General features: G+C 45.0%; 1 protein-coding gene across 3 annotated transcripts in view; it reads left to right on the top strand.

Annotated features, from left to right (window-relative positions):
* The window catches only part of cacna2d2a (calcium channel, voltage-dependent, alpha 2/delta subunit 2a), a 207,768-nt gene that overhangs the window by 158,587 nt on the left and 27,360 nt on the right, over positions 1–21,821 (top strand). For all 3 annotated transcript variants that reach the window (XM_048254053.1, XM_048254052.1, XM_048254051.1), the window contains 6 exons: positions 3,565–3,615; positions 5,058–5,157; positions 9,453–9,617; positions 15,017–15,127; positions 15,346–15,424; positions 21,745–21,794. In XM_048254053.1, coding sequence (XP_048110010.1) covers positions 3,565–3,615; positions 5,058–5,157; positions 9,453–9,617; positions 15,017–15,127; positions 15,346–15,424; positions 21,745–21,794 — 556 coding nt within the window. The remainder of the gene's footprint in view (positions 1–3,564; positions 3,616–5,057; positions 5,158–9,452; positions 9,618–15,016; positions 15,128–15,345; positions 15,425–21,744; positions 21,795–21,821) is intronic.

Genomic DNA, 21,821 nt, shown 5'->3' with positions numbered 1-21,821 from the left:
GTGTCCATACCTTTGATGTGTTGTCGCCAGTGTTATTAAAGATGATTGCCCCCCCACACACACACATATATATATTACACTATTCACACACACTACACTCACTCTCTACACTCACATGCAGTCACTGTAACACACACACACACATACATAGTCACAGACTAGATTCACACACTTGAATCACAAAGACTCTCTCTCTCTCTAACACACACACCTCATATTCACCTCTCTCATACTGACTTTCACCACCTTTCTCTCTCTCTCTCCCTCCTTCTCTCTCTCTTTCTGTCCACTCTGAGTGTTGAGTGGGCATGCTCACTGAGTGGCCAGAGCCAGCTCTCTCCTGCTGCCCTCTGTGCTCGGTGAGCTGTCATCAGTCTTCCACCCATCCATTTCCCCCTCTTGGCTTCTGTCTGCGAGCGAGGGAGAGAATGCAGTATACCCCCCCCACACACACACACACACACACACACACACACACACACACACACACACACACACACATCCTCCCACATATGCCCCCTGCCATGATTGGCTGCCTGGAACAGCCACTGAGGGACGGGGTGAAAGGTCACGGTGCAGGTTGGAGTGTCGTGTGCCAGCAGCTGGCTCGCCTCAGGAAACAGTGTGGAGAGAGCACTCAGTCAGAACACACACATACACACACACACACACACACACACACACACACACACGAATGCACGTGCACACACAGCCTGGCACAGCCAGTAAAGCCAGGCCCACACTCACACATTGATAACACTACTAGAAACAAATACACATAAATGTTAAAACATATCCACGAACACATGAACACAAAACACACACATACACACCAATGCACACAATACATACACACACACACACATACACACACACACACACACACACACACACACATACACACACACACACACACACACATACACACACACACTGCCTCTCTGCAGTGGCCCCTCTCTGTGGTGCTTGGCCCTGCTTCACAAAGCCGCTGGATTGGCCCCCATGGGCTCCAGTCTTCCCCAGCCAAAGCCAGGCCCAGCCAGCCAGCCCGACCAATCATCATCACCACAGGAAGACGTCCCCAATGATTGGTCAGCCCCCAGCACATAAAACAACAACAACGTGGCAGCATTTACCAACAGTCTTCTAAACACACACACACACACACACACACACACACACACACACTCACACAAAAGGCACACCGGCAGCCGTGCTGGCTCTGCCGCTGCCAGGTACCCACAAGGCCGAGCGGTGCGATCTCAGAGCTGGAGCCAGGAGCTTGAAGGAGTGCGCGATGGCCATCAATCTCCCCTCAGATTACACAGGGGCAGTGGGACGTAATGCCTTTTTAATTGCTACTGGAACGGTGTTTGTGTTTTTGTTTTGTGTGTGTGCCTGGGTGTGTGTGTGTGTGTGTGTGTGTGTTTGCGTTTGTATGAATGAGTGTGTGTCCATGTTTAATGTCAGCCTGTATCAGCGGCGCACAGACTCGGGTGTTTTGTTGCTGTTTTCTCACACCATGCATCAAACACACACAAATACACGGACACACACACACATACACACACACACACACTTTTAGGCACACTTTCACTCTCCTACGCACACACACACACACACATTGGCTTTTTTTCTTCACATTTTTACTGAGATGGATCCTAAATACCACAGCAGATTCAAAATCAGAGGTAGCAACTGACTGAGTGACCAGACAAGGTGATCTTGTAAGGCCTCAGATGGGCAGCCAGAGTTTGGTCAGCTTCAAGGTCTTAATGAGGGTGGGGTCAGTTTGATTAGCGACATGAAACAGTGGGGCTCGCAGGGACTTCAGCCTTGAGCCCTGGCCTCCTCCCTCTCCCATCTCTTTATCTCTCTATCCCTCACTTTCTCCATCTCTCCATCCCTCTTTTCTCCTTCCCTCCTGTCAGTGGTTGTCTCGGTGGCAGCGGCCGGCAGCCCTCAGCGGATTTATCTGAACTCCAGACCGATCTGGTCGCAAGCCAGTCAGTCTGAGGTGCCTGGGAGCCCCTTCAGGCGGAGGCAGACAGACAGCCACGTCAGCCACCTCACCTAGCCAGAACTCTAGGGCCACATGCATAACGCACAGACACACACACACACACACATACACACACACACACACACACACACACACATACACACACATACACATACATACAAACACACACACACACACACACACACACATAATCACATACACACCCACTCACACTCAGACACACACACACACTCACTCTCCTGCCGAGATAAAAGGTCTGAAAGTGAATTTAACTGAATCTGCCAAACCATTGTAAACATGGCGCATGCTGACATTATTCCAGAAGTCGTGACTGAAAAAGTAGTCTTAACTCCTTGGGTGAATATGAATGTTTTGCAAGAAAGCCATTTCTGAGAAACAAGCTCAGAGGTAGTCGTTGGAATTGTATTCAAGTTTCGAGAGTGCAGTTTCCCAGAATCAGAAGAATGCCAATGTAGTGAAAAGTGTTGTTTGAAGAAAAATGTATTGGGTCATCATGGCTCTTCAATAGGCTACGTGCACGAAAGGCTCTCTGTTTCCGTTGGAGCCAGGTGTGTTTACTTACTTTACTGAGTACAGTAATTTTCTTTCTATTAGCCGCATTGTGTATAAGCCACAGGACAGTGTTTTATGCAAGTTTAATCAAAACCATATTAATACCATATTAACTGCCCCTGTGTATTAAAGGTTGTATCAGCGATAGCGGGGATACGTCACTTTTGATGTTCAAACAAAACAGAGAGCTAGCTCGCTACTCACTCCCCCTCCCTCCCATGCAATTGAAACTCTCCTAAACGCGCATCTCGTTGGTTATTGGTTGAAACACTTTATTTTGCTTTTGAGTGGTTGCCAACCCCTGTTGGTAGCTATTATTTTTGTGTACAGATCTCGGAGCCTAGGTTGCCTACAGAGACGCAGTTTTTTGACGGCCTGCTTATGGGGCAGGCAGCTAGTGGATCGTTAGGAAAGATTAGATGAATGTGATCATTTATGTTTGGGCCTTTTTTGTGCCTGAATTCGCTGATACAACCTTTAACCTCATAGCTGAAATTTGTTTGCAAAATCAATAAATCGCGGCTAATAGTTGGAAAATGACGGTATATGTCACACTGCAAGTCTGCAATGGGGGTTAATAATCCTCTCTTAGACGTCCGTCTCTGCTGTTCTCCCCATCGGTCCGCCATGGACTCCACAGAGCTTCCTTTCAGTGTGCCGTGTACATTAGCTAAGCCCTGGCTGCCACTCTCTTGTCCTTGGATGTCAAGTTTAATCACCTCCTAATCTCAGTGGAGTGCGAGTGCCGCTGTAATAGTTCTATTCAGGTGCCCCGTGTCCTCTCTGATGATAGCTTAGAGAAAAAGCCGTCACAAAACCCCCGACCGAGGTCACGGCAGCGAGGGCGTTTGCCCGCGGAGCCTCAGCCACGCGCGCGGCGTGGTGCGGTGCGAAGCAACGGAGCCGGGGTTTTACCACCACTCGAGTCTGTAATTGGTCCGTAATCATGCCTGTCTGTCTCCTCACAGGTACATCCAAGGAGCCTCGTCTCCCAAGGACATGGTCATCATTGTCGATGTGTGAGTATATCATACCACTCAAATACAAGAACAGTCCCCCATGAACACACACGCACATACATGAATTCTCTTTAGCATACACGCGCGCGCACGCACGCACGCACGCACGCACACACAAAATATATATTTTGATATTCCGAATGCACTCGGTGTCATTTACTGTGTTCCTGTCAGTCTAAGGTGTCATTGCTGTAGCATTAGTGCCACCTATTGGCACATGTCTGCATGCCACCTGTCTAGGTGTGCACGGACAGACTCGTGTCAGACACCATGCCACGGTGGTGGACTCGGCTCAGGCAGAAGAGGCGGGTGGGGAGCATCTGGGTCAGCTAAGGTTTCGTGGTTATCATTTAGAGGTTCCGACACAAAATTATGTTGACCTACGGTGCACATCTTTCGTCTTCTAACTTGCAGCCCTTATCTAACTCACCTGTCCTTCAGGTGCTCAGGGTCATCTACAGGCCTAGGAGAACTGAATCAGGTGGCCAGTGCCTTTAGCAGAGATGACCTCTTCTGATCACTAATAGCTTTACAGGCGCATCTTTGAAATGCAACACTATATGTAGTCCTCCGTTGTTGTTGTTATGGTTGGCTGCTTACGGACATGTTGCTAGGACAATGGAGATGCGTAAAGACATATGCAGTGACTTCTCGACTCGGCTCTTCTTTGGCGATCAGTCAATAGAAAAGTAAGCTGGTTCTTCAAAAGTTGGCATGTAGAATCAACACCAAACTGGCACAGGCACCAACCTATCACCAGGACTTGGTTCACATTGGTGGAAAAGCGATATATGGAAGGCCTTCAAGCCCCTGATCACCCAGACAGTCAGGGGTGGATGTTTGAGCATCTCTGATCTGGAGTCAGTCAGCCCTAGACCACTTCCACGTCACCCCTGTGACACCTGCAGGAGCCATGAGCGCACCTTGCCGCAGATGAGCTCGGTGACACAGGCCTGAGGGGGCCTCTGTCTGCTCCTGAGCCCCCGAGAGCCCCAAAGCCGCTTAAGAGACAGAGGAGCCCGGGCAGCCTTATCACAAGCCCAGCCCAGCCCAGCCCCTGCTCCTGCTCCAGCTCCTGCACCGGAGTCTGCTGATCTTATCCACCAGCACCACCACACCAGGCTCATGGGTGACCTTGAGGATTGGCTTTCAGTGACGTGAATTAAAGAGGCCAAGTGCATGTTGGTGTGCTGGTTTTGTTTTGTGCCTTGATGGTTACTCCCTATATTTGTGAAAAATGTCACAGGTCAGTTTAATGTATGTTCATTAAGCATACTTAACACATTATTTCTGAATTTATTATTTAGGTGTTGAGAAGATTTTGGTTGACCAGTGGTTGGTCACACACTCACACACACAGACACACACATTCACACTCACACTCACATACATTCACACATACTCACACACTTACAGACCTTAGCGTATGTGTGTGTTTGCAGGAGTGGCAGTGTGAGTGGCCTGACACTGAAGCTGATGAAGATGTCTGTGGTCGAGATGCTGGACACCCTGTCTGATGACGACTATGTCAATGTAGCACGGGTGAGTAATTGCTTCAGCTTCATGTTAATTTACACACACACACACACATACATCCTTGAGGTGTTTGCTTTACCAGTAGCTTTATCTGTTCTTGTGTAAGTTTGGATTTTATATTGCCGAGAAAGAAGAAGACACAGCAACTCCATTTTGCATCTGCTGTTGCCTCATCTACCAGTGTGCTCACAGCTTTTTTAAAGAGGTCATGTCAATATTTAATGGGGTTTAAGTGGGGTTTTCAGGGATAGGACAGCAAAGCTCAAAATATGGAAATAGAAACGGCCGCACACCAGGAACACACTGGCAGTGTGCCTGCGCCGGCACATCAATATTAGAAATCACAAAGTGGGAAGAACAGCACAAACAAATGAAAGAATTTGAGATATTAATCCCGTTTCATCTCCATCTGTTTTAAATGTGTCATGATTGAAGTTAACCTTGAAAGCTTTTACAGCTAAGCTCTGATTTGAGAATAAGTACGAGAGTGACTGACAATGAATATGCTCTGATTGGATGATGAAGCTCAATATTCCATGTACCCCAGTTTCCATGGAGCCTAGAAATATGTGTGTAAAGCATAAATCAGTAGTCACTCTACTTTAATTGAACGCTACACACAGTGTTCTTACAGCTTAACAGGAACAAAATACTAATAACAGTCAAGGTTTCAATGCCTCAATACCCAGCCAGCATACTGGTATCAAGAGTTCAACACCCAGGGGTCACAAACAGTCACCTCCCTTAAAGGAACACGCCAACCTTTTGGGAACTTAGCTTATTTGCTGTTAGAGCTATAGGCTAACTGGTCTAACCCACTTCCATACTACTGTAAGTTATGCTACTGTAAGTTAGGCTAAAAACCTCAGACTGTGTTATTGCACACACAGGGAAGACAAGAGTATGTATTCTCTTTTCTATCTCTGGGGTAGACGGCAAGTAAGCAGCATTTTCAAAAAAGTTGACGTGTTCATCTCATGGTGGGACCTGGGTTCTCATTGTAGTAAAGGGCACAGTGAGAGTGGATGGAGAGAGGCCCCAGCTGTGGCCATTGGGCTGGATAAGAGTGTCTGCTGGAAGGCTTCATGGTCTACTGTGTGGAAACAAGTTAACAATCTTTTGTGCTTTGGGGTTATTGTTTTCGGTGCATGCCCCAGTAAAATAAGAAACTATTAAAATTAAATGTCATGGTGTATATTTATAAATACCCTTTCTCAGGGACACTTACCTGGGTGAGTGCTGCTGTCAGTTTAGCTGTCCATCTCTGTACAAGTGCATTAGAAAAGGCAGAACAGGTCAGTCCTGAAGCAACACTTGCACAACGACAGAAAGAAGAAAAAAGCTATGAGAAGCACAATGGCTCCATCCCCAGATACCTTTTCAATACTGGTTTGTCTAAAGGCGGTTGACCACTGGCAAATTTTTGCTCTCGGAATGCTAGAGGCACCTCGGTCCAGGTTGCCTTGATGGCATCGCTGTCAGGTCACACTGCCCACTGTCAATCAGAGGCGAGCCAGCGCTTTCTCCTATTCATGTGACACACACACGCACAGACACACACACATGGACATTCTGGCCCAGGGACTGTCACGTTGGCACACTCACATTCACACACAATCACACCCTCCGCCTTGTCAACCCACATAAGTGTGAATGAAGATTGCAACTGTGTGTCTGTGCAAATGTGTCGGAGTGTGTGTGTATCAACAAGAATAAGCATGTTTGTGTATTCATATTCTTTCTTTCTCTACCCCACTTAGTCAGTTTTTGTGTGCGTGTGTGTGTGTGTGTGTGTGTGTGTGTGTGTGTGCATATATGTGTCTGTGTGCGCATGAGCAAGATCAAGAGGGATGGCTCCTGCCAGCCACGATAAATCTCATTTCATTTCATCTTGTCATCCTATCGCTCTTTTTCTTTTCCTCCCTGTCTTCCTATCTCTGTTATTCCTCTCTTTATTCTCTCTCTTTCTCTCTCTCTCTCTCTAACTCTCTGTCCCCTGCTCTCTTCTCCTGCCTGTTGCTTTGCCTTAGCCTCAGTCGCTACATGTGACATACAATTATATAGGCAATGTATATTGCTCTCAGGGGAATGAGCCTGACTCCACACAAACACACACACACAGAGAGAGAGAGGGAAATGGGACTGCAGTGTTTGTAGGCCCACATCAGTAATCCCCGCTAATCCACTGCTCTTAGTGAGTGTATTCCCCTAAATCCCACGTCTAAGAGCATAAAATGAGCACAGTAATCTGGGAGAGAATGCCGCTGATTTCTCACTTATTATAAAGGCAGCCTCAGACTATGGAGCTGGGGTAAGGTTTTTAAAAATGCCTCAAATAGTGTGTGTGTGTGTGTGTTTCTTTGTGCACGAGAATGCACACATTTCCATATAGATTTCAGTTTTGTTCACCTCTATGAATAGAAACCTTCACAAACACAAATGTCAGCATTTTACAGGCTAAATATTTTAACTACATCTGACCTGCCAACCCCTTCAAAATGTCAACTGATGCAAGAGTTGACCTTCAAGAGTAAAGACCATTAAGATGGTGATATTGCAGTTCTACAGCAGTCGGTCGTACACTTATTACAAGTGCAGAAGCCACTCACTCTTACACTCTTGGAGGCACATTAAAGCACGTGTGCACACACACACACACACACACACACACACACATACACACAAATATATTCTGCCACACAAATGTGAGCACACAAACAGCATATTTTCTGGTGCTTTGCCTGTGATAGTGGGGCTTTGCCATTTTACCTGCACCTGTTCTTTGCACAGAGCACTGTAATCAACGAGGTCTACTGCAACAGTACCACTTGGGGGCTTGCAGCTGGCTCATGTAAACATGCACCCGCACACAGACACACACAAACACACACACACACACACACACATACACAAACACAAACACAAACACACACACAGATCCGCAAAGTAAGCATTGCCAAAACTGCCCTTGCATTGCATCAGTTGCAATCACACCTGAGCCAGCAGGTATCTGTATACCTGTGTGTGTGTGTGTGTGTGTGTGTGTGTGTGTGTGTGTGTGTGTGCTGCGTGCGTGTGTGTGTGTGTCCGTGCAAGCCCATGCATATCTATGTGAGTCTCTCTCCAACAGTGTTGAATGGCATGGGGTGCAACAGGAGATTACTGTGTATTACTTGGTACAGATATCAAACCCCATCCACAGTGTATGTTACAGGACCACCTAATGTAATGGGCTTTAGAGGACTTGTGTTGGCAGTCTATCATCAACAGCATTTGCCCTCCTCATTTTACCTGAGGCAAAGCAACATGCTGTTGCAGCTCCATGATCTGTGTAAGCGCAGCTGCTAGCCCAAGGTGCTAACAACTCTAACATATGGGTTAATCAGCAGGGACCACACATGTGGATTGCTGTGGAGGAAATTAGCTGGAATAAATGGCAAGACCTCTGCACCGTAAACACACATTGTCCACTAATGATATGGTTCTTAATGGCCAGCTAAAGATAACGTTGCTAGTAATAATTCCAAGCTTAGGGGCAGTGTAGGAGTTGAACATTTGTAGTACCCCTGACGAAAAAGAACTATAGTAATACTGCAAGATTTCTATAGTAGTTCTGTGGTAGTTTATATTATGTTGATGGTGCTGATGTTCTGCAATACCTCTATAATATTGTTACCCTCGATAGTGTTTCTATAGTAGTCTTACAGTACTTCTATAGGATGTCCCAATACTATAAGATTCCTATAAAATCTATACTATTCAAGATTATAGGGTATTTTGTTCTATTAATACTAATTGTAATACTACGAGATTCCTATGGGGTCAGTATGGTGGAAGTTCTGAATGTGTTTTTTAGCCTTTGATGAGGTCCACTTGAAATGGCCACTCTGCCCACTCATTTCCATGTAGAACGCTGGGCCAGCAGAGCGCCCGTGGTGAATCAGCCACAGCCACTGGACGCTGGAGAGAGCTAGACTCCCACACGTTTATATTCTGCTGCCCTGTGGCTCTGCTCGGGTGCTCTGGCCCAGCTGTGAGTGTGTGAGTAGAATGCTAATGAAGGAGGCTGTAGACACTGGACCACATCAGAACCATGTGTGGGCCAGAGTCTGGTTGTGTCTGTGGATCCGATGGCACCCAGTACTCTCCATGTCTGTGCTGCTGTACTGACAGAATCTGGAGAAGAGGCTGTTAGCAGATGGATTAGTCCTGATATTGTTTTAAAAGCCTTATCCCAGGGTTTCATGGGTTTTTTCGTGCACATTCATTTGAAGTGAAAATTACCCTTTTGTGTGTTGCAGTTCAATGAGAAAGCTGAGCCGGTGGTACCCTGCTTTAGGTCCAACCTGGTCCAGGCCAACATGCGCAATAAGAAGATCTTCAAGCAGGCCATCGCCCACATGCAGGCCAAGGGTACCACGGTCTACAAGTCCGGCTTCCAGTTCGCCTTCGAGCTGCTCCTCAACGTAAGTTCCACACCCAGGAGCCTGCAGGCATGTTGGTATGCGCTTAGTAGATCATTTAGGACATGACAGTGACACTGTGCTGGTTTTTATGTCCCTTTAATGGCTTTGAACCATAGCAGCATAACTGCTTTGTTGTGTCTGTGTTGTGATATAATATGTCATTCCATGGCAGCAGGTTACATTTTACAAGAGGCTAGTTTGCCACCAGTATTCGAACAGTGGAAGGTGTCTGGCGAACCATCTCTTTATGCTGAGCTGTGTGTGGTGCAGTCTCATTTGAATGGCAGTGTGTGTGTCAAATTAAAGTGGGCGACACACACACACACACACACACAGGTATTTGTTCAGCTCGGACTCTTCAGAGGTCAGAATATGCAATGTTGCATCTCTCTCTCGGTGTCCACCACACTCAAAGTGCAATTAAACACTCAGTGGAGGTGGACACACCCCAGCTGGTACCCGAGGTCAGAGCTCAGCCTTCTCTCCTGACCCCCTTTAGAGTATGGGGTCTGGAAATAAATAGGGGTGGATGAAGATAATGAGGCAAAATATAGTCCAAATTAATCTCCAATTTTAGACATTCAGATTACAACCTTTTATACTTATGGTATATACACAGTACCTCAGGTTGTCTGAAATATTTTAAAATAGATCAGGATAGAGACCGACCGATTTGGGTTTTTCTAAAGCCGATGCCGAAACCGATTTTTAGCGGTCGGAGTCAGCCGATGGCCGATGTGACCTGCCAATTTTTTGGGCCGATTTTTAGGGCCGATATGCTATCGTATTATCCTTAATTGGCATGCTAAAAATCATACTAGTAAGAGGAGGCACAATACTTGTAAACTTCACACGATTTATTGAAAATTTAACATTAAAAAATTAACATATGATAAAGAACATATTTTGTATATATACACTATATATTTATGTATATAGTAGAAATATTATGTAGGCTATTATATAAAAATGACTGTAGGGGCCTTCTCATCGATTCATAATAACAAGAATTAACAAATGTATGACTTCTTGCAGTCTGTTAGTCTATTAATTATTCATTTTAATATGTTTAACAGAGTGCAAGAAGACTTCCATGATGTGACAACTTCAGATAGTTACTTCAAAACGGCAAAATACATGTTTACATGTTTACATGTACAGGTTATACAGTTTTATCGTGGAACTTCCATGCCTTACCACAGACCTAGGTTTCAACAATATAAAACTCCGTCTCCCAGCATGCTGTGAGCATGCATCAAATCAAACATGTATACATCGCAAAAACAAATTGACACGGGATGACAATGTTTTCAAACGTTCACTTGTTATTTGTGAGTCCTCTTTTTCCTCAATCATTTCACTTAGATTGCATAGGGAGGGAAAGTGAAAACCAGCGCCCCAAGTGGTTGCGTTCCTATCGAAGAGCAGCTCCAATGTTAAGTCCCATAGACCTATTAAAAAAAAAATATTGTGAAGCCAAATCAGCAATGTTATCCACCAAAAATATTTTTCAGTGTCTATACAGTGATAATCTTCTAACTGTGAAAATGTCAGACCCTATTTTGCCTTATTTTAAAAAATCGAAATTGCTCCTTTTGTTTCATAAACGAACTACAAAAGAAGTCACGTGACTTTACCCTTCGACGTTACTCACGGTAGCATGGTTTGTTTATTAGCCTGGTTAGCATTGACACTTAACACTTTGCCAGCTCTTCATGTGAGTAGAAGCACAACACCAGTTATCCAGACATAAAGGTTATCACCACGCGGTTTACATCACGTTCCGTTATTACAAAAATATGTTAAGCCAGTTAAGCAAATTGCCGTATTGATCAGTTAGAGATTAAGCTCCCAAACCTGTGACGTCACATGCAGCTGTAGTTCCTTATCACAGTGTTACGACAAAAACTCAAAACAATTCAACTGATCCTAAAAATAAGGTATGACCACTTGAAGCAATAGAGGTGACCCCAGTGCCTAACATATGGAAGGCATTAAATTAAGATCCCAATGTGCACCGAGATATATTTTTTCTAAAAAAAAAATCCCATCCACACTGCTAAACTCTAGGAACACAACCACTAGATGGCGATGAGATTACTTTCCCTCCCTATAGTCGGCGCATTCCCAACGAACTCGTAGCCACAACGCTAAGCAACTTTCATTTCTTCTTCAACTCCGATGCAGTTGAAAACGAATGGACATGGGATGACCGTGTTATAAAGCGTTCACATGTTAGATTTGAGTCCTCTTTTTGTTAAATTTTCACTTAGATTGTCCGTTACTATAGTTTAGATCGAAACATCACGCTGGTCACCAGGGGTGTGTTTCTCGACAGTGTCGTTGCTAACTAAGTTAGCAACTTACTTGGTTGCAATGCAATTTCCCATAGGCAACCTACTAATTTGCTAACTGGTTAGCAACAATGCTTTCGAGAAATGGGGTCCAGCATTGAGGGGGCTTGCCGGCGCATTCCCAACGCACTTTCGGTAAATGAAGCAACATCACAGATTACAACCATAAGAGAAAATATACGACTTTGGGACACTGGAATGTAAAAATTGATGCTTTACCTGTAGACAGTCTTGCTCCTTCTTGAAACCAAAGATTTTCAAAGAAGTAGCTGCCCGTAGATGTGCCTGACTTAAAATCAGCGCGGCCAAATAAGAAAATCGGCCGATGCCGATTGATTAAAAAATAGCAAAAATCGGCCGATTAAATCGGCTGGCCGATAGATCGGTCGGTCTCTAGATCAGGAAAGGCAAAGGGGCAAAGATTATGACAGGAAAACTGAGTAATGCAGTCCTGGAAGTGGTTTATGAATATAGGATTAGTGTTGAGGAGCCATGTAAGAGGGCTGGTCTTCCCTGAAAAGTGTGAACATGGTGATAGCTGTCTCTGGTGCTGGAGCAGAGGGTGGGCTTCCTTTGGGTTGGAGGAAAAAGAGTGGGATAGCTGCTGTCCAGGGTGCTGAAACGTGGATCACTGTTCCTTTAAGCTGGATGCACTCTGCATGTATGGAAATGTCTTATCTGTGTGTGTGTGCGTGTGTATGTGTGTGTGTGTGTGCATGTTTGGTTGATTGTCCCCTCTAATGAGCCCTGATGTGCTGATTGATGAGTAAGACCCAGACACTGACCGATGAAGTGATATCACTTTATTAAAGCTGCTGGTGTTAGCAGACATGTGCCCATATGCCTGCTAAGCACAACTACCCACATTAACAACTACTATGCAGCCAAACCCAGCAGACAGTCTACCCCATCATTCAGTAATCCCTATAACCTCAGTGAAAGCCAGAAGAAATGTTATGTATTGTACTGCAACCAGCCAACTAAAAGCTAAGTGATAGTTAAGGAATGTGTCCTTAATATGCAGTTTGCTTACCCACCGATATAATGTACATTCTATCTAGCCCACTAAACAGTGATGTCAGTGGCTGATCCCCAGTGTTTGGAATAACGCCGTTTAAAAGAACGGCGTTAGGTAACGACGTTATTTTTTAACTAACGGGGTAATCTAACTAATTACTTTTCCCGTCGTTACAACGCCGTTAACAATACTGGACGTTAAATACTGTGCGTTACTATGCAATGATTGAATAAACTGTAATCCGAACGCACCCTGGCTCACAGCTAGTGAGGAGGTGGGTTAATAACGACGTAAGCGATTATGATTGGCTAAGGCAGTGTCATGTTTCATGATAGCCAATCAGAGCCAGTGTTTTTACACACTTGCTAGCACACGTGCCACACACACACGCAACAGCTTAAATAGAGATTCGACGAAACAGCAGAGGTCAGGAGCAATCCGAAAAGTTGGCATTTTCAAGGTGGAGATATAAGCACTACTTCAAATTCATCAAGGCAAGAACGTGCATGTAATGTGTACATTATGTCCAGGAGCGAAGACTTTGTTGACATCCGTTGTAAGAAACTCTTTAATGAAGCATCTCACACAGGCATCTAAAGCTAATGGCCAAAAACACCGATACCTCCACCACAGATGATAGCTCGCCATCCACTAGCAAAGAAGGACTCGGAGCAAAGTCCTCCAAGCAGCAAAAGCTAGATCTTTCTGCCTCACAACAAAAACATATGACACAGGCTGAAGTCAACCGTAGGTCTGGCGATGTGCAATATCTTGAATTTCCCCTTGGGGATCAATAAAGTATCTATCTATCTATCTATTTAATAAATATCGAAAGTTATGTAGCCTACAAACACCTGTCTGTTCTACTGATTTCAACTGGCTGCTCAAAACTGCTCAAAAAATCCAAATTCTTTGACATATAGCAACTTTTAACAACAGTTACGCAAATAGTTACTTTCCCTGGTAACAAGTTACTCTTACCATAGAGTATTTCAGTTACTAACTCAGTTACTTTTTGGAACAAGTAACTATAACTAATTACTTTTTTAAAGTAACATTTCCAACATTGTTGATCCCAGAGTTCAGACTTATAACCAACCAAATGGTTTATCTCAATAACTAGCTGACACACCATAACAGCCAGCTAGTCCTCTAGTAATTCCAGCTTGTTTCCTATGGTAATCAGCCTAGTCTCTGGAATAGCCCATTTCAGGGTAGTTGTCGGCTAGCCAGCAATGTCCACTGGCAGTCCTCCAATCATCCAGTTCTGACGAACAAAAACTAAAGACGATTAGTCACAGTCTGTGCGATTTAATTTATCTGATTGCAGCCATATTATTTAGCATTATTAGAGTCTCGTCATGGCACTGGGAAGAGAAATAGAGGCCGACAGAAAGGGGGATTCTGGGTAGCAGATTGGATCTGACAGGATGGGTGAATGATGAGAGAGAGGAAGGGAGGGAGGGAGACACACACACACATGTGTGTACATGTGTGTGTGTGTTTGTCAAAGAGAGTGAGTGAGGGAGATGGCATCAGGATTATACCTGAGGAGTTATTTCTGGACACACTGTCACATTAATGCACACAGACACAAACACACAGACATCAGAGCTCCAGACACACTAATGAAAGTGTATGCACACACACACACACACACACACAGAAGTAGATGTTTTCCAAAAGTGCTGGTGATTATGATCACTGATTCCATCTTCCCTTCTCTTCCTCTCATCTAGTTCCTGTTCCATACTCATCATTCCCTGCTCATCAACATAATCTCCCCCCTCTCTCTCTCTCTCTCTCACACACACACACACACACACACACTCATCAATCCATTTCTAGCCCATATTTGTTTGCATGTCAAAAATCCGTTTTTATTTCCATAGCAACATGATTGTTCATTTATATCTGTTTGCCTCTCTCTCTCTCTGTGTTTGGCCCTCTCTCCCCCTCTCCCCCTCTCTCTCTCTCTCTGTGTTTGGCCCTCTCTCTCCCCCTCTCTCTCTCCTCTCCCTGTGCAGGACACCGGCTCCCCCAGAGCCAACTGCAATAAGATGATCATGATGTTCACAGACGGAGGTGAAGACCGAGCCCAGGAGGTCTTTGAGAAGTACAACTGGCCCAACAAAACGGTAAGGCCCTCTCTCGTTGCATTCAGATTGAATACAAATGCGCTCACCACTGCATCTAGATGCATTGATCGTCTGTGTGTTAAGCCCATGGCTGAAGTGGGTTTTGATTGTTGGACGTAAGGTCAGTCTGGGGCCATTATCTTTTGAGTGTTTTTTTTTTTTTTTTTTTTTTGTTTTTTGAGCATGTTCTCATCCAGTGCCTCTCCCCACCCCTGCAGGTCAGAGTCTTTACCTTCTCCGTTGGCCAGCACAACTATGATGTCACCCCACTGCAGTGGATTGCGTGTGCCAACAAAGGTAATTGAAGTTGTGGGACTGGTGTTTAGTGTGTGATTATGTTTGTTCTTTTTAAGCCTCGCCAAAGGGGAGCCGAACACCACCTTGCCATTCACTAACAAATGTTTGGAAATAAGCAGGCCATGGCACAACCAAGACATTAAATTGAGACTACAAACAACAGTCAAAAGACAACAACAACAGCACTAAAGGAAATCTCAGGCCAAGAGGCAGTAATCCCAGCAGCCTCCAAGCCAGAGGCCTCTCTCTCTTCTGGTGCTGGCACAGGAGCTTTTAATCACCCCCTTGTCTGGGCCAGCAGCACTGAATTCACTTCAGGTCTGATTAGGTGTTGTAGACTCGATCTGAGCAGAGCTACAGAGAGCTGGGAAGAAGGTGCAAAACAAAAACAGGACACACAACAAACAAAACAAACAAACATAACAAACATAAACAGTCAGTGTCTCCAACACCCTCACCCTTAAAGCAAAGAATAAAGTAGTTTTAAGAGTCACACACAAGTAACACATGTAAAAAAGCATGTATGTTCATTTGTTGTTCTAATATAAAAGCACACCCATGTTTTCCTAAACTATTTTTGCACTGCAGTGCCTTTCACATAGCACTTGAAATGTGGAGATGAGTGGGACTTACCAGTGATATTTGTGAGACCAAACAGCGCTCAATGCACAAATACCAGACGCCAGTGCAGACACCACTACCCTTGAGCATGTGGACGAGCTCAGATTGTCCTCAAGTCTGGTACTAAGATCACTCCGAGCTCCCAGCCCTACTGTGTGTACACATGTGAGACTAGAGGTTTGTACAGCGCATAGGCGATCACCATGCAGTGATGTGGGGGCTCCACCGGGATTTAACCTGTGCTGGGATGTGGCACATGCATTCTCAGCAGTGGGCCTTGTTTCTCCTTATGCCCCCACACACTCCAGCCCTGAGCAGGATCCTGCCAATCTGTCTTGCGCTTCCCTCGTAATTATCCCTCCTTCCGTGTGACCCACTTTACACTGGGCAATGCTGCACGCCTCGATTCACCACAGCTCCGCTCAGTTCCCAGGGAGGACTGAAGAAGCTCATCTCCCAGCAGATGCACGCCATATAATATGCACAGACTTATCTGGAGTAGCGCGAATGCAAAGGCATCTACAGTATATGTCTGTATGTATGCACAGTATGTATAGCAGAGCAAGCAGTAGCACATCTTAAATGTGCTTTTGACTGTGTACAATGATCCCTGCATAGCCTTAAATTGATCCTGAATGAGTCTAAAATATAAAATCATGGTCTTTTCTAAAGCAAGAAAACACATCCATGATGTCCATAAAATTCACTCACTTAATGGGGAAAACATTGAGTGAGTCAGTCATAAATATCTGGGCATCTGGCTGGATGACAGACTATTTTTTAAAACACATGTGGTTGAACTAGCTAAGAAGGTGAAAGTGAAGTTAGGTGCACAGAATTAGGCCATGTCTCTCCCAGAAAAATATACTGTTGATAGTCCAATCAACAATACTATCAGTCTTAGACTATGGCGATGTTGTGTATATGCATGCTTCCACCTCAGCACTGAAACCACTTGATACAGTATACCACAATGCCATACATTTTATTACTGGTGATGGTTTTAGATCATTGCACACTACCAGAATGTGGATTGGTCTTCCTTATCAGATAGGAGGGATAGACATTGCTTTCTCTTTGTTTTTAAGGCTTTAGCAGGGAAACAACCCTCTTACTTTAGCTTCCTGTTGAAATTCAAGTCTATGTGTCACAGTACCAGGGCACAGAGTCTCATCTCGCTTGAAAGCCCACTTGTGAGATCTGACTTTGGGAAATCTGCTTTCAAGCTTTTTTGCACCTTATATATGGAACAAACTGCAAGAAAGTCTGAAACTAAGCCTTTGATAAATTTAAGTGTTTTCTTAATGATATGGCTACGGTACAGTAACCTGGTGTTCCATCCTATGTACTTCCGGCCAAAATTTGATTTCAGCCTCGCACGTAGTCTGGCCCAACCCACAGTATGCGGCTCGCGTACGACCGCGCCAATCAGCGAACAGTTGAGTGATGACGCGGAGGTCGCCTGCCGAGTTGCTTGTAGTCCAGCGAAGCTTGTAGTTCAACAGCACAGCAACAATGGCGACGGAGGAAGAGACGCTAGAAGCTATCACGCAATTAAAGCAGGAGCAAGAGGCTTGTCTTGTCAATTTTATAAATGCCAAGGACGTTGTAGCTCTCCTTTCAACTGGCTTTGGGAAAAGTTTGATTTATCAGATGGTGATAACTAAACCTAAACGCACAAGTGTACTACATGCATCACTACTTTGCTGCTCGTTATTCTCCCCCCTACTCTCAAATTACCTTTACAAAATCAATGCGGCATAGGCCTACTTAAGGAATGGAATGTTAGCTACTAGCTAGCCTACCGAGCAGGGCTCAAGGCGAGGCGGTGTGTCTTGACGTGAGCTAGCCGGTTACCGAGCAGGGCTCAAGGCAAGGCTGCTGTGATTATGCTTGACTGGGACTAGCGGTTACCGAGCTGGGCTCAAGGTAAACCGCTCCGTGTTTGTGTTTGACAGAGGCTAGCCTGTGGCTGAGCTGGGCTCCAGGCGAGGCTACCGTGCTTGTGGACAGTAACGTTAGCCAGTCACCGAGCGTGGCTCAAGGTGAGGCTGCGTTTTGCCGAACAACTGTTAGTTTAACTGAGCAAGCTCCAGGTTAAATAACACGTAGGTCGTCAGTACAATCAGAGCCCGTCTACGGAGAGCCTCCCCACTCTCTATTAATCCCATACAAACCGAATTTGGCTGCAGTTCATCAGAGTTCACCTAGATGGCGATCGCGGGCGAGTCCAAAATACATGGGGTCCTATGGAGCTACATGGCTACATTTATTGTTTTCACCTATTTAACAACTGAAACCCTCAGATTTTATTTTATTTTTTCTTAAAATGGATATGGATTATCAATCAAAAGTAAAATAATCCGGGAGTCATGTCCTTTCGTTTTCTTACAGGTTGGGTCGTTGTTGCCCATAACACGCTAGCATTGATGCTATGCTATGCTATGATCATGCTAATGAATGACGTCATAGACACGTTTGAAAGGCTTTTTAGAACAATTAAGTGACTTTAAAAAATATAATACTCAACCAAGTGTATTGTCTTTGTCTCCCCTTTCGAATACAATATTCAAAGTACTTGAAAAAAAATTATATCCCGAGAAAAGTAGATTTTGAGGGGTACAGCTCCATAGACCTCCATTCATTCTGGACTCGCCCGCGAGCGCCCCTAGATGCAGTACCACACCGGAAGAGTTCCGAGAGTGAAGGTTCTCCCCTTATTAGACATTCTCTGGTACAATCCAACTTATCCGAGAGTGAAGTCTGAACAGCCTGTGTAGGACGAAGTAAGCGCCGTAGCTCCGACGAAGTCACCGGGCTACGTAGAACAACAATCGTCTGATAAGCGGCGAGAAGAGATAAGAGGAAAACTGGCGTGTGACAAGAGCTGATATCATCTCGGTGACATGACGTTTTTGGTATACAACTCTCAGTCTGTGGCTGGCGCAAGTTAGGGATATATCCACTACAAAGAGACTGCCCTGGCGGTCAGGTAGCCTACATACTAGCCAGCGGTCTGTTCACTACTGAGAGCAGAAGTGGGAAGCAGCATAGACATAATATACATAGACGCCGCATCGACCGCTGCTCCCTACTAGCGCTGACGAGATTTGGAGCCGCCATCTTGGACCGGTCATCCACTCCACTCAATGTAATCTGTTTGGCCGGTGCAATGAGCTGTCAGCACACTTAATTAATCATATCTTACTGAATACCGAACAGATTTTCACGCATTTTTTTTTGCTGCAAAGGTCATACATGTAGCTATGAAACAGGCCACATTGTTCGAAAATACAAAATACAACCAATAGTACGGTAATGTTAAATCTTACTTGTGAAAAGTAAATCCCCCCCCGAGTATGGTCCGCCGATTTGAGCAGGAACATGCTGCACAGTGCTGTCATCTTGTGTTTTCTGCTGCAACGCAATGAGGAGTATGACAGGTCCAAGATGGCGGCCGCATTTCTTGTTTCCAGCAGCCAATGCGGCGTCTATGTATATTATGTCTATGGGAAGCAGAGCCTGAAGCGGAAGTGGGAAGCGTAAGAGCCTGAACTCCGGCGCACAGCATACATCATTACCAAACGTTGCTGATTGGTTAAGGGAACTCCAATGATTTTAAACCTAGAAATAAGCATCCGCCCATTACGGAGACAGATTATTATTACTTTGTTCCAGACTGTATGACTAAGAGAAACGGTAAGGACCAGGCTAACGGTACAGTGCTCCTGTTATTAACTAACTTGCTTTTGCCTGTTTTATGTTTTCATTTTTCTTCTGTGTTCTTACATTTTTATTGTATTCTTCTTGGATTCAATTTTGTATCTTGTACTCTGTTTTCTTTAGACTGTTTGTCATAGGGCTTTGCTGCAAAAGAGCTCTTTGGGCTCAGTCAAATTTCCCTGAATAAACAATATGTAGTAATTTAGTAATGCTGGAATGAACTGAGATCCATGCAAGGGAGAAAGAGCGAGAGAGACTGACATAGAGGCGTAGACATATAGAAATGCTGTTTTCTCTCTCTCTTTTGGTCTGTCTCTCTCTGTCTATCTCTTGCGTGTATGTTGTTTGGTTGCATTATTTCCGCCCTCCTCTCCCCTCGTTAAGCCTCAGCCTAATGATCGTCACTCTCAGAGCGGCTGATTAGTTAATTGCGAGCTGTGCCAAGTGCTCAAGAGAGGCGAGTCTGGGGGGGGGGGGGGGGGAAGAGGGAGGGCTCCCCACAAGTTTTAATTAATTAGCTGGAGGAGCCTGGCTTTTTCCGCCCATAACCGTGACATCCTTCCGGCTGGGCCAAGGCTGCGGCGGGCGTTTGGATTAAGGGGCTCTGAGCCGACATGTTCTCCCGCGTAATGAGAGCAGCGACGGCGGAGACAGACGGCAGACTGGAGGAAGCTCACTCAGTGTTTTTTTTTTTTTTCTCCTCCTCTCTTCTTTTGTGGCTCTCTCTCTCTCTCTCTCTCTCTCTCGGTTTGTCTCTCTCTGAGGAGCTGATCTCTCACTCTGGGTTTGGTCTTGTTTGTGTCCGTATCACAGGCAAGCAGAGTGCACACAACATCCCTCCGACACAGAGGAAAACACGCTGCCAGCTCTTCACTCTCCAATGGGGGGTCGTACAAACAGACAAAAGAGCGCAAAGACACACATACACGCAGGCTTACACACACACACACACACACACACACACAATATCATGCTAGTTAGACTTACAGATCAACATAGACTGACAGGCACACATCTATGTGCTTGTACATGTATATATCTATTCTCAGTGATAGCTACACTTCCATATATAGAAACATATTGGAGTGTGTTAAAACAAGTGTGTGTACTCTCTTTCTCTCTCTCTCTCTAGAGATAGAGAGAGAGAGAGAGAGAGAGAGACAGACATCATTGGTACATTCCTAGCCGTTCCTAGTATTTACGAACTCCAAAGCTCCTGTCCCTCACTCACATGGATGCCTGCATGCACTCACACAACGAACAAATGTCTCCATGTCTCTTTTTTTCTGTCAGACACAAAGTTCACCACAGAGCAGAATTTCATACAAATGCCAACAGATTTACGCACACACACACACACACACAATTTCACATGTGCATTAGTGTTGCTAATCAAGCCCCCTGAATCCCTTGGCCCTCACAGCTGTGTGGGCTTTTATGGACAGGTGTGTGTGCAAATGAGAGCTGTTTGGCTCCCATCACACACACACAACACACACACACACACACAGGGCCTCTCGTCTCTGTCTATGAGATGTGGCCAGATTAGGCAGCAGCGACAGCAGTGCCACTAAACTGCTCCAGAGCGCTCGTCTGTGGCAGCAGGTTGATGCTGAACTCATCCATCATCTCCAAATATAGTTTTGGAAGAAAATACCGCTTCATATTACTACGTCTGTGTGCTCCATAAGGGAGATTAAAGTCACCTTTGAGATAAAGTGTAGTGCCTTTTTTCATTTTCGAGCTGTCTCGTCAGGATAAATTCTGCCCTCTCATTTTGTCTGCAAACAAACCTTGAAAATGTACCTTCTGCTTAAATAATTAGTTTCAGTCAAGGACGGGATTGTAACAACACACTGCCGTCAGTCTGATTAAGTCTGAGAGGAAACACTGTTGAATTCAGAGAAACAGAAGGGTGTTTGACTGACGGTTATTTTCCCCTCTCTCTTTCTTCCTTCTTTTCTTTCTTTCAAAAGGTTACTACTTTGAAATTCCATCCATTGGGGCTATCCGTATCAACACACAGGTATGCTCTCGTTCTTTTATTGTGTTT

This window comes from Alosa alosa, chromosome 10 (genome assembly GCF_017589495.1).
Source record: "Alosa alosa isolate M-15738 ecotype Scorff River chromosome 10, AALO_Geno_1.1, whole genome shotgun sequence".
Lineage (NCBI taxonomy): Eukaryota > Metazoa > Chordata > Actinopteri > Clupeiformes > Clupeidae > Alosa > Alosa alosa.
The sequence above is the reverse complement of the archived record's forward strand: the minus strand, read 5'-3'. Positions and strand labels throughout refer to the sequence as shown.